Below are 13,698 nucleotides of genomic sequence, written 5' to 3'. Positions count from 1 at the left end.
ATGCAGTGGGCACAGGTCATTTAGCCAACGCTGCTCAGTGGAGGAACGCGTTCTGTTCTGTAGATGCTGTGTGTGTTCCACACATCGCTAACATGCCAGGTGTCGCCGTGTTCTCTCCTGTAGGCTATCGGCTGTACTCTGAACTGCAGCTGCCAAAGCTTCAAACCAGGGAAGATCAACCACCGTCAGTGTGAGCAGTGCAGACATGGATGGGTGGCTCACGGTAACCATTTCCCCCCTTGGCCTGTAGTGTTTCCTCTAACGCAGTTACTCAGGAACAGGTTTAATATCCACGAATGACAGCTAACATCTGAAGTTACTGCTGTGTGCCAGGAAACAGGCTAAGAGCTGTATGTGTTATCTCTTTGGATATTAACTCTGAAAAGTGTTTATCCACTGCCTTCTGAAGATGTAGAAAGTGGTGCTTCAGGGCTGTTCTGGAATGAAAGAAATATTCTGTGCATATACAGTAAGTAGCCTCTAGCCCAGGGTTGCTAGATGAAAAATCAGAATGCTCAGTTGAATTTGAATTTCAGTTAAACTATAATTTTTTTAGCCTAAGTATATCCCAATTAATATTTTTGGTTTAAGATTCTATCCCAGTTATTTGTTGTTTATCTGAAATCTATATTCAAGTTTAACAGGAACTTCCTGTGTTTTTATTTGCTAAACCTGACAACCCAGCACTACACCAGCCACATGTGGCTACGAGCCCTTGAAATGTGACTAGCACAGCGGGCGAGCTGAATTTTTAGTTTTATTTAATGTTAATTAATGTAAATCTAAATTTGAACACCTGTGTTTGACTGATGACTGTTGCATTGGACAGCATGGGCTCAATTGCCGAGCCTGACAGCTAAGAGGGTGGCAGACTGGGGCTCCACCCCAGTCTGAGGTGTTGGGGGAGAACCCAAGTCCAGGTTCTCCCCCAGGCCCTGTGCTTCCTGGTTTTCCATCCTCTTGATTACACACTTGCCGCCTTCATTTTTACCAGTTTCCCAGGTGTGGTCCTTACCTGTGGCTGTTGTACTTCTTAGGCATGCCACAGGAAAAGGGGAAAAGAGGCCTCTCAGGGCGCTCCATTTTATCTTAGAGGTTCCTGTGAATAACGTGGAGCCAAATAGCCATTAAGATTATTAATTGTTTGCATATTTGTGGCTTTTCCATTGGCACAAATAACTGAGAGTTAGCCCTTAGCCCACTTCCCAAGCGGTGTTTTTCTCTTAAAGGTAGAATCTTGAAAAACAACATTTTTTCAATTTCCTTTTTCAGCTCTGAGTAAGCTGAGGATCCCCGCCATGTACCCCACAAGCCAGGTGGAGATCGTCCAGTCCAACGTGGTGTTCGACATCAGCAGCCTTATGCTCTATGGGACCCAGGCCATCCCTGTCCGCCTGAAGATCCTTCTGGACCGGCTCTTCAGTGTGCTGAAGCAAGACGAAGTCCTCCAGATCCTGCACGCCTTGGACTGGACCCTCCAGGATTACATCCGAGGATACGTGCTACAGGTACAGGGATGTGGGCGCCACTCCCCGAGAGCAGGACAGGTGTAACGCAGTGCCATCAGTGCTCCAGCCTCCAGTAGTCATCCCTCCCTTTCATCGTCATTCATCTTGGCCTCAGCCCTATCTCACATTCTGGGAGAAATCCATTGCTTTCCTTGTGGCACAGTGGTAAAGAACCTGCCTGCCGGTGCAGGAGATGTGAGTTCGATCCCTGGGTTGGGAAGATCTCCTGGAGGAGGGCATGGCAACCCACTCCAGTATTCTCTGGGAAATCTCATGGACAGAGCAGCCTGGCGGGCTATAGTCCATGGTGTTGCAAAGAGTCAGACATGACTGAGCACACAGGCACTGGTATCTGTTAGACTTCAGGGAGTTGGACCATTGCATGTTCTCTGATTTGGGTTTCACTCACCAGCTTGCACAGCCAACATTGCATACTCACTCGAACAGTCAGCTGTTGGCCCCATCCTTGGCACTGCCTCCATTTCTTTTATCATCCTCAGAGCATTTACTGACACACAACATCATTGGTTTCCAGTTTTACTGAGGGTGTGGGGTTGAGGAACTTAACGTTGCAGAAAGGCATAGCAGACAGTTTCAATTTCATCCCATGCCTTCCTGTCCTTTAAAGCCCTCTGCCATCCACGCAGTTGCTGATCTTCCTTCCCAGTCCCCGATGACTTGTGATAGTTCTGTGGGCGTACTGTCACTCGTTGTCTCTCCTACCAGTTCTCTTCCAGCCTTCTTGCCTCTCCTCTGCATCACTCCATCATCCTATGCCTTTCATCCCTTCTCTCATCTCTCTGCTTTGCAGAGTGGTTTCACCTCTCTTTGTGTTCCAGGGGTCGACCTTATGCTTCCTATCCAGAGAGGCTGTCGAGGTGTTTTCACAGGCAAAGAACATGTTTCCTGGATTTCTCTGACATAGGAAACAGCTACAGCATTTTCTTCCCTTTCACTATGCTAGAAAATATCAGCTGACTTTGGTAAAAATTTCAATGAGATGGGCAGATGAATGTATTTCCAAGACTCACATACATTCAGTCTAACTCAGCTAGGCCATAAACTTGAAACAAGCACAAAAAACAACCATTTACTGACTTAGTCCCTCTTCCAGTCATCTCACAAGGTAGGTCGATTATCCCCATTTTCCAGGTGGGAAAAGAGAGGCTGAATGCTTCTGGATCTTGCTGAAGTCCCTCAGTGTGCATGCAGCAGACTGGAAATGTGAACCCACTTCTCTCTGACTCTGACAACACCTGCAGGCTTCCTCTGGAACCCTGTTGGCTCACCTCGAGTGCGGGACCCCTAGCAGGCCAGAAACCACCTTTTATGTAAAGCAGCATTATGCTCTTACATTATGACATAGATCAATATTTAATGATCCTAATAATCTTGCTTTCTAGTGTTAGGATTAAAAATATGGAATCAATTACCTTGAACCTCCAGCGCATGAAAAATTTATGATGTTACATTCCTCATCATCTTCAAAACTCTTACATGCACTGTGAAAAATCTCAGTAGGCCATCAAATACATGTTCTGTGATAAAATATTTATTGTAGTTTTGGGAAAAGTTAGGTCTTTCTAGAGTTTGAAAAATCTCCAACACTCCAGTGTAATTACCACTCTGCTTTGTGAACACAGGCAATAGATCAATACAGGTTCATTTGTATTTTGATGTTAGTTGTTTGGGAAAGATCATTCAACCTGCAGCAAATAAATACTTGAGCTATATCTAGGCCTGATTTCCCATCTATACTCTTTAGATAAAGAAGTTACTGTTGTTCAAATGATACATATTTTAATTTTAGTGGGAGAAAATTATTATGCCTAATGCATGACTACCAATTGGTTTGAAATAGGCTGGAAAATAATCACCAAACTTCCCTTAGGCTTGGGAGATATAATTTTATTTCTGTTTTCTGGACCACCACTCACATTTGTGCAGTTTATTTTTCCACAGAGAGTTTCTTTCCTAGGAGAGTGGGGTGAGTGAGGACTGAACTCATCAAGCCCAGCACTCCCAGGGGTGTCTTTTTCTAATATATACAAAAGTATTCCATGATGCTAGTGGAGGCCCTAACCACATGGCATGACTCCTTTCTTAGAGAAAAAGGTTGTGGTGGTTCCTGTTTAGTCGCTCAGTCATATCTGAATGTTTTGCAACCCCATGGCCTGTAGCCCACCTGGCTCCTCTGTCCATGGGATTTTCCAGGCAAGAATACTGGAGTAGATTGCCATTTCCTATGCCAGGGGATCTTCCTGACCCAGGGATCAAACCCACGTCTCCTGCATTGCAGGCAGATTCTTTGCTACTGAGCCACCTGGGAAGGGTAAGGAACAGTAAATTAACTGTCCTTTTAAATTCTGGTTTGGGTTTAGGATGCATCGGGAAAAGTGCTGGATCACTGGAGCATCATGACCAGTGAGGAGGAGGTGGCCACCTTACAGCAGTTCCTTCGTTTTGGAGAGACCAAGTCCATAGTTGAGCTCATGGCAATTCAGGAGAAAGAAGAGCAGTCTGTTGTCATCCCACCTTCCACGGCCAACGTTGACATCAGGGCTTTCATCGAGAGCTGCAGCCATCGGAGTGCCAGCCTCCCCACTCCCGTGGACAAAGGAAACCCCAGCAGCGTGCACCCCTTCGAGAACCTCATAAACAACATGACCTTCATGCTGCCTTTCCAGTTCTTCAACCCCTTGCCCCCAGCACTAATAGGGTCACTGCCCGACCCCTATGTGCTGGAGCAGAGTCAAGACCAAAGCCAGGACCCCAAACAGGAAGTCCATGGAGCCTTCCCTGACAGCAGCTTCCTCACTTCCAGTTCTACCCCATTTCAGGTTGAAAAAGATCCGTGTCTCAACTGTCCCAATGCTGTCACCAAAAAGGAAGACAGTACCCACTTCAGCGACTCCAGCTCATACAGCATCGTCACGAAGCTCGAAAGGACACAGCTGTCCCCAGAGGCCAAAGTGAAGCCCGAGAGGAACAGCCTGGGCGCAAAGAAGGGCCGGGTGTTCTGTACAGCATGTGAGAAGACCTTCTACGACAAGGGCACGCTGAAGATCCACTACAACGCCGTCCATCTGAAGATCAAGCACAAGTGCACCATCGAAGGCTGCAACATGGTGTTCAGCTCCCTGAGGAGCCGCAACCGCCACAGCGCCAACCCCAACCCCCGGCTGCACATGCCCATGAACAGAAACAACAGGGACAAAGACCTGAGGAGCGGCCTGACACTGGCTGCCTCGGAGAGCGCCAAGCGCCCAGGCCTCGGGGTGACTCCTCCAGACTGCCGGCCTCTCCCTGGCTACGCTGGGGCAGTGGAAGACTCCCGGAGCCAGCCAACCTTCCCGAGCCTCAGCCACAACGGGGTGCTCTTCCCCAACCTGAAGACTGTCCAGCCAGTCCTGCCTTTCTACCGCAGCCCAGCCACTCCTGCCGAGCTGGCCAACACCCCTGGGATGCTGCCCTCCCTCCCTCTGCTGTCCTCATCCATCCCGGAACAGCTGGCTTCGAACGAAATGCCGTTTGATACCATGCCCAAGAAGAAATCCCGCAAGTCCAGTATGCCCATCAAAATAGAGAAGGAGACCATGGAGACAGCAGATGAGAAGAGGCAGCCTCTGAGCTCTGATGAAGACATGCCCCTGCAGGTGGTCAGCGAAGACGAGCTGGAGACCTGCAGCCCCCAGTCAGACGGAGCCCCAGAGGAGCTGCACACGCCAGCAGGAAGCTCCGAGAGGCCTCGCCTTGAGGAAGAGAGGCCCTGCTATCTCGGGCCAGGAGTTGAGTCCAGTGGAGCCATCCGCCAGACTCCTGAGCAGGCCATGCGCAACTCAGAGAGGGAGACTGGGCAGAAGTCAGTGTTGAACACCGTGCCACGGGACGCAGAGGAGGATGGCCGTGAACCTCACCTCACAACCAGGGTGGAGCCCTGCATGCCTTTTCCCGACTATATCAAACTGCAGCAGCACCTGCTGGCCGGGGGGCTCTTTGGTGCCTTGTCCACCCAAGGAATGGCTTTTCCTTGTTTTGAAGATTCCAAAGAGCCGGAGCACTTGGGTCAGCCAGCATCAGTGAGGTCAAAGGAGGAGAATCGCTTCCAATGTGACATCTGCAAGAAGACCTTTAAAAACGCTTGCGGCGTGAAGATGCATCAGAAGAACATGCACTCCCGGGAGATGCACACGTGCACAGTGGAGGGCTGCAAGGCCAGCTTCCCGTCCCGCAGGAGCAGGGACAGGTAAGACGCCTGCTGGCGATCTTTGCTTCCAGGGCAGTGGGTCTTAACCTTTAATGTGCACTTGAGTCACCGGGAGGGTCATTAAAGCAGACTTCGGAGCCCCACTCCTACTCTTTCCGTCACTGCAGGTCTGGGACCAGATGTGAGGGTTTGCATTGCTAAGTTCCCAGGGGACACTGAGCTATTCCAGGGGCCACGGTCTGAGGAAGAGTGTCCTATAGATCCAGGTCCCTGTGTTTTCGGCTTCAGTGTTTAAACTCATTTAGTCACAAGACCTGACGTGAAATTACATGAGGCCATCTGATCTTTTAGAGTCTCCCTTTGTGTGGGGTTTTGTATATATTCAGTACAGAAATGTTAATGGATTTCTTATGGGGACATTACCGTGATATCACAGTGTATGCATCACTCTGCCTTTCTAAAGCCTGAGGAATTCTGGATTCAGAAACACATCTGGTCCCAGTGATTTGGGATATCAGGAACTATGAACTAGGTCACGCATTAGAGGAGCAAGGGAAGCAGGGAGCTTTTCACGTTAGGATCGTAGCTTCCCAAAACTTGTCTTACTTTCATTTCAAACTGAAGTCCACAGAATGAAGCATTTTCTCTGATTTCTACTTAATTGCTCTATCTGAAAAGAATAATAACTGCCTGATTGAAGATGTCTGAAATACTGAGTTATCAAAGAGTAAAGGCAATTAACAGGTTATTTCCATGTCTGTGACATGTAGTTGAAAGATGAGAGGTCTGTCGGTGCTGGGTTTTCATTCAGACTGCTTGCCAACTGCCAGGGGTTAGAGTACCCCTCATCACTGTGGTCACACAGCACTGGCATTCCTGTCTTGTTTTTCTTGATGAACTTGGGTCACAGAAACATGCTTCAGGTCGCCTACCTCCCCAGCCTGTAAAAGGAAGAAGATGCTTACCGAAAGATGATACCAGGAGGTTTTAGGGAGAGAACCAGCCCTCTGATGAAACCAGCCCTCAGCTGCGGCATTAGAGATGCTAAATGGTTCACAGAACATTAAAATGTTACATTTGTCCAAACAAGCTTTATTTCAAGCAGCTCAACACCCCCATTGCCTTAGTCCAAATTGTAGCCCCTAATTTATTAACAGGGCGAAAAGGTGTAGACTCCCACACACATTCCTGGACAGGGCTCCTAAGAACACACTCATTGTCTCGAGCAGAGAGGATAGGGCAGGAGTGATATTTGTTCAAATTCCTGTTTCCGTTGCTGGGTGTTGCACCCAACCTCCAGGACACCTAATTAGTGAGCTGGTCCTCCTCCTCCAGCCTCCGAGAGAAGAATTTGTTCACGAATAAGCTGTTGTTATAAAGAAGGGATAGTCCTGTCAGTCAGATTATCCTTGTTATTTATGATACTGTTCTGACCCACATCACCTGCTAAGTTAGAAGGCATATTGAATTTAAGATACTATTCATATTTATTTTTCACATATTTAATATTTTCCTGTTTTTGGATCTATCTGAGATGCGAGCCTCCTCCCCACACCACAGGAAAGCATCTCGCATGCTAAATGTAAACCACTAATTCTAGTAATCTAGAACTGGCACTGCGTTTTCCCTGGGATCTGTGATTAAAACGATACCATCTTGAACAGGACTTGGCTAGCAGTCCCAGGTCCACCACCATTTTTCTGAGTCAGAGATGAGAATTGCGTTGCTGTGAGGGAAGCTGCCTTCCTGTCTTCAAGCCACGGTTACTGCCCACAGCACTTCCTAGGACCCATCAAGGGGACTGCCACAGCACTGTGGGTACTTAGCCCACAAGTGTTTAATCACCTTCTGTGTTAGGTGCTCTGGACACAGTCCCTGCCCACAAAGGCCAGTGGGGAGGCAGTAGTACACGGGCGATTACAATTGACTGTGGTGGCTGCTTTAACTGGGGGGATACAGACTGTAATGGGCACTTGGAAGGGCATCTCACCAAATTCTTCGAGAAGTTAGGGATGGTTTCCTAGAAACCATCTTTATGTGGCATTACATCTAAACCAACCACTTGGAAAAGTTTTCATGTCACAACCCCTTTATGAATTCTTAAAACCTCAAGAACTTATGTCTGTTTGGGTGTATATCTATCAATATTTACTGTGTTAGAAATTAAAACTGAAAAAAATTAATATGTACATCACATCACTTAATAAATTAGTTTATTACAATTTTATGAAAAATTACATTTTCCGGATCAAGAACTTTAGTGAGAAGTGGCTTTGTTTTACGCTTTGCTAGTATCTTTAGTAGAAGACGACTGGATTCTCATGTCAGCTTCTGCATTCAGTCTGTTGAAATATCACATGTCATGTGGCCTCTGGAATAGCACTCCAGGCGGCGCTAGTGGTAAAGAACCCGCCCGCCGGTGCAGGAGACTTAAGAGTCATGGGGTTTGATCCCTGGGTGGGAAAGATCCCCTGGAGTAGCAGCACAGCAGCCCACTCCAGTATTCTTGCCTGGAGAATCATATGGACAGAGGAGCCTGGTGGACTACAGTCCATGGGGTTGCAAAGAGTCAGACCTGACTAAAGTGACTTAGCACACACACGTGCACGCCAGTGAGAGAATGAGGCTGAAAGGGAAAATCATGTCTTAGTATTGTTATGGGACGAGTCTGACTTGAGGGACATCCTGAAAAGATCTCAGGGACCACTCAGGGTACCCAGATCACACTTTGAAACCCACTGGTATCAGCTAATCTACATAGTCAGGAGCAGGGGAGGGGAGAGTTGGAGTGTGAGGTTGAGGTTGAAGTGAAGAAATGCAGACCTGGGCAGGAGGCACAGTGTTAGCAAAGTCCTGGAAGCAGAAAGCCCAGCACATGGTCCCAGGGTTTTGCAGATGTGGTTGTCACTGGCCTTAGGGGACATGGCACCTTGGAAAGTACGTCTAACCCTCAGGATGGTTAAGAAGGAGAGAGTGCTGCCCACATGTTAGCTTTTGGTGTTCATAGAATCCTCAGGAGTTGAGCACAGGACCCAGAGGTTCCCTCTGTTACATCACATCCCTCTGTTACATCACATCCCTCTGTTACATCCCTCTGTTACATCTATACGGGGTTCCAGTAAATGTGTTTGTCTGACCTTTTTTTGACCACTTGTATATCCTGGAATCTATATGTCAATCCAGTGTCTGGTTTTTTGCCGAGACATACCTGCCCCTTCAACCCAGGACGCTGACATAATCACAGGGCAGAGTTGCAGTGGAGAAGAGCTGCTTGCAAAGTGGGTGATCTGGGAGTATAATTCTGATTATGTCCCCAAAAAAGAAAGTGTACAAGGATTAAAAAGAAGTTGAGTAACAAATTTCTTGCACTTTGAGTAACATCCCCCCACCCCGCCCCCCACTGAAGACATCTTTGGAGATTTAGAAGAGAAAATCTGATTTCTTGTTATTTTGGTGAGGATATTTTCCCCAGTTTGACCCTGGCACGCATCCTGATCTGTACTGGGGGAGGTATGTTCCCTGCTCAGAATAATTCTTCAGTCACCTTTGAGACTATGCCCTATAGTAAGGGGTATTTTTGCTCGTCAGAAGTTAGGGGATCTCTGAGCAAGGCCAGCATTGATTGACAAGTTACATCCAAATGATATATTATGAGTAAAAGGCATGTGTCATAATGGATACTCATTATCTGCCCTTCAGGACTAACCATTGGGTGGGTGATTGGCAGTGTGCTCACAGTGCTGCACTTGCAAAATTCCTGTCTGGTATATAGTGAAATGTTGCAAATATGAACTAAATTTCACACACACGCACACTCACACACATATATACCACTTCTAGCCTCTCACCTGTAGAACGTCCGTGTGGTGATGTTTCGTTCAGATGCTCTAGTCCACAATGCAGGCCACATAGGAAATCTTATATTTTATGATAGCCACATTAAAAAAGTGAAAAGAAGTAAATTTAGTAATGTATTTCCTGTCATTCAGTCTATTCAAAATATTATCGTTTCAATATATGACATTAGCCACCTTTCAGGTGCTCAGTAGCTGCTTATGAGTAGCCGTTATTTGGGACAGTACAGCTCTAGAAGAGCGTGTCTCCTGGTTTCATTGAAATAAAGTCCTCTGCTTAGTTCTTTACTGTTTGTAACCAGTTTTCTTCTGGGATCTCCTGGTTCCAGTGTACCAGTTGAATGGGCCTAACTGAAGCAGTCGAGCCATTCTCTAAAGATGAGGTACAGGAACTTACATGTCAGTCAAACTGTGCAAGCTGAAGAGAACTACCCATTCTGTCAACTCCCCTTGTCAGATGCTGACTTGGGACAAGCGATGGACGGCAGCGGGCAGTGTCTACCACACAGGCCCTGCATCCTGAGCCCCTTAGCATCACTTCCCTCACGCCACAAGTTTTCCCGGTGTCTGCCTAGTGTCTCTACTCAGAACGAAGACTGTCTTTAAAACAACAAAGATGACAGCCCTACCCATTGCTAACCACCTTTTCACTCTTGTAGACACAGTTCAAACCTAAACCTCCACCAGAAAGTATTGCCCCAAGAAGCGCTGGAGAGCGGTGAAGACCCCTTCCGGGCAGCTTACCTCCTGAAAGATACAGCCCAGGAGGCGTACCAGGAGGCAGCCTTCACACCGCAAGCCTCCCAGACGTCTGTCATCTTCAAGGGGATGAGCCGGATGGGCAGTCTGGTGTACCCACTAGCCCAGGTCCGCAGTGCCGGCCTACAGAGCTATGCCTCTGGTCTGCCTAGCGAGGGCACTGTCTTGGATCTGAGCACTACCTCGAGCGTGAAGTCGGAGAGCAGCAGCCACTCCTCCTGGGACTCAGACGGGGCCAGCGAGGAGGGCGCTGTGCTCACGGAGGACTGCGACGGGACCTGTGATGGGCCAGGCCTGGTGCCTGGGGAGGACTACCCACTCTGCGTCCTGATGGGGAAGGCTGACCAGAGCCTCGCCAGCTTACCTTCCGGGCTGCCCCTGACGTGTCACCTCTGTCAGAAGACATACAGCAATAAGGGGACCTTCCGGGCCCACTACAAGACCGTGCACCTCCGCCAGCTGCACAAATGCAAGGTCCCCGGCTGCAACACCATGTTCTCATCTGTCCGCAGTAGGAACAGACACAGCCAGAACCCCAACCTGCACAGAAGCCTCACCTCCTCTCCTAGTCACCTGCGGTAACAAGACGGCAGACCACTTGGCTTGAATAAGCACTGGTCGGAATTCAGGAATAAGGTAGTCCAAAGGAAAGTTTCTCACTCTGTTTAATACCATTTGGGGCAAGCAAGGCAAAGAGTGTGTGGGTTGACTTCATAGTCTTCAAGAGCAGGATGAGCAGAAGAGAGGCCTTGTGAGAAGCTGTCATAGGGGCAGTGTTTCCTGTTATCTTTCTCAGCCCAAGAAGTTTTTCGCTGACAGCAAACACTTGCAGAAATGCGGTTTTCCCAGATTTGTTTACACATCACCTGGGAGAGTGCCAGGTCTGTGTCTTGACCACAGGGGCCCAGGACCCGGAGGGGAGCTGGAAGGGAGGTTGTAGTATTAAGGGTCAATGAAGTGTCCTGAGGACACAGACTGTCACCACAGGTGACACCAGGAGCCAGTCCCAAAGATCACATTTTTTGAGTTCCTGCCTTAATGAGTCTGAAATCCAAACTGGAGTTTGGGAAGATGACTGAGACTCCCTCCATTTAGATTGGAGAATTACTTTCTTCCCCCTATAGGTCTCACGTGTTACTCCAGGGAGTTCTCAGAGAAAGAGGGTTGGCCTCTTAACATGTAGGAACATGGATGTTCCCTGGGATATTAGTTCTTGCTCCATAACACACGTTCAGGAAGCTAGCGGGGAGTACTTCATGCACTTAAAAATAGTGGTCTTCAATTTAATTTAAAATAAGTTTGATAGTATTTAATTTGTGTTTATGTTATATGAGTATTTGGGATGAGTGCAGACATGTCACAGTGTGACCTTTGAGTCTCTGCTCCGAAGCAGAGAGAGTGACAGCCTAAAATTCAAATCACTGCCTGTTTTTGCTTGGTGAACTCCGGAATCTTCATTTAGAGCCCCCGTGGAACGAATGCAGGCATGATGCTGGCAGGACCATTTGTATATAATCAGCCAAAGCATTTAGAGAATGTGGTTCTGACAGTTGTTGTGTATTTTCAGTATCACTGGATCCCTCAGTCTTCACCCTTTTACAGATGTGTAAGATTAGGATGAACTTTCAAATTTACGTGGTAGAAAGAAAAGTAGGACATTATTGCCATACTGTATGTCTTAATATTTAACTTATTCTGAAATATATTCTGTACCATTATACATGTTTGCTGTTGTAGAAAAGAAGCTTAACAGGTCCTGTGAAAGGAGACCATCTCCTGAAATTCGGCATTTGCCCTAAAAGCCCATGGTTGCAAAAAAGAAATTGATTTTGTATTAAACTTTCAAGTTAATCACTTTTTAAACTCATGGTTGGTTTGAGTAATGAGAATTGGGGAGTCAAGAGATACTATTCCTCTGGCCCAAAGGTGAAAAAAAGCCAATAATGTGTTAATGATTATTTCAACATTTAAAAAAAAAAATAAATGTGACAACTTAAACTTTGTCTCTGCTTAAAGTGAGATGTATCTTTGAAATGTTTTGTTACACAGGTGTTTCATATTCCAGTGTCCCCAGAATGGAAAAATTTGTATACAAATGAGTTTTCTATGATTTAATAAAAATATATGGCACACTTTTTGTTTAAAAAGGCAAACATTTGTCAGAGCAGTTTTGTCACACATCCTGCCTATCATATGAGTGCATGTGGTCATCATACACACACACTGTGCATCTGACAGATCCCACCACTCAGGGGAGGTCTAGTGGACAGGAATCAGTAATTGCTGTGACTGAAGTGACTAAGCATGCACATGCACACCACATCCACACAGGAACTGCAGCGGTTCATGAGTTCCAAAGAAATTAAGTGGTTACTTCCCTGGGAGGAGGGGCTTGGTTATCAAATATCAAGGAAAATACTGGGATTTTAAAAAATACTGTGCTGTCAAAGATAAGCCTTATGGCCAATGCTTAAAATGAAATGCAATTAGAGCTAAGCCGCCTCTTTCTTAAATATTCAGTTTTTTGAAGTTTTTATTATCTTTCAACTTCTTCACGTCTTTTTTCTACCTTTCCATTATATGTTGGTGGTGATTTAGTCACTAAGTCATGTCTGACTGTTTGCAACTCCATGGACTGTAGCCCGCTAGGCTCCTCTGTTCATGGGATTTCCCAGGCAAGAATACTGGAGTGGGTTGCCATTCCCTTCTCCAGGGGATCTTCCTGACCCAGGGATCGAACCCAGGTCTTCTGCATTGCAGGTGGATTCTTCACCGGCTGAGCCACCCAGGGAAGCCCCTCATCAGAGGGAATTCTTTTTGTAATATTATTTATTTTTTTATTTATTTGACTGTGCTGGGTTTTAGTTGCAGGACTTGGGATCTTCTATCTTCATTGCAGCATGCAAGCTTTTTTTTAAGTTGTTTTTTTTTTTGATGTGGACCATTTTCAAAGCCTTTATTGAATTCATTACAATATTGCTTCTCTTTCATGTTTTGGTGGGTTTTTGTTTGTTTGCTCTTGGCCCCAAGTCATCTCAGCTTCCCAATCTCAGCTCCCTGACTAGGGATCGAATCCTGACCCCCTGCACTGGAAGGCAGAGTCCTAATCACTGGACTGCCAAGGAAGTCCCTACATGCAAACTCTTTGAGTTGGAACACACAAATGCTTAGCTGCGGGCTGCAGGATCTAGTTTCCCAACCAGGGATCAAACTTGGGGCCCCTGCTTTGGGAGCACGCAGTCTTCACCAATGGACCACCAGGAAAGTCCTTCAGCCTTCCTGATTTTACCCCTGTGTGCCTGTGGGTGGCTGTGTTAGTCTGGGTCCTCCAAGCAGCAGATGCCAGTAGATCTAAATGTACACAGTAGAT

General features: G+C 46.9%; 1 protein-coding gene across 2 annotated transcripts in view; it reads left to right on the top strand.

Annotated features, from left to right (window-relative positions):
• BNC1 (basonuclin zinc finger protein 1) overlaps nucleotides 1–12,481 on the top strand; it is a 28,766-nt gene extending 16,285 nt beyond the window's left edge. The window contains exons 2-5 of one of the 2 annotated variants that reach the window (XM_086364274.1): nucleotides 124–223; nucleotides 1,273–1,508; nucleotides 3,890–5,754; nucleotides 10,229–12,481. In XM_086364274.1, coding sequence (XP_086220400.1) covers nucleotides 124–223; nucleotides 1,273–1,508; nucleotides 3,890–5,754; nucleotides 10,229–10,910 — 2,883 coding nt within the window. In that variant the 3' untranslated portion in view covers nucleotides 10,911–12,481. Of the gene's footprint in view, nucleotides 1–123; nucleotides 224–1,272; nucleotides 1,509–3,889; nucleotides 5,755–9,898 lie in introns of both variants that reach the window. The other variant, XM_086364275.1, reaches the window with a different exon arrangement.
• The last annotated feature ends 1,217 nt before the right edge of the window (nucleotides 12,482–13,698 follow it).

This window comes from Bos grunniens, chromosome 21, assembly GCF_055505025.1.
Source record: "Bos grunniens cultivar Pamir isolate PY7600 chromosome 21, Bosgru_T2T1.0, whole genome shotgun sequence".
NCBI lineage: Eukaryota > Metazoa > Chordata > Mammalia > Artiodactyla > Bovidae > Bos > Bos grunniens.
The sequence above is the reverse complement of the archived record's forward strand: the minus strand, read 5'-3'. Positions and strand labels throughout refer to the sequence as shown.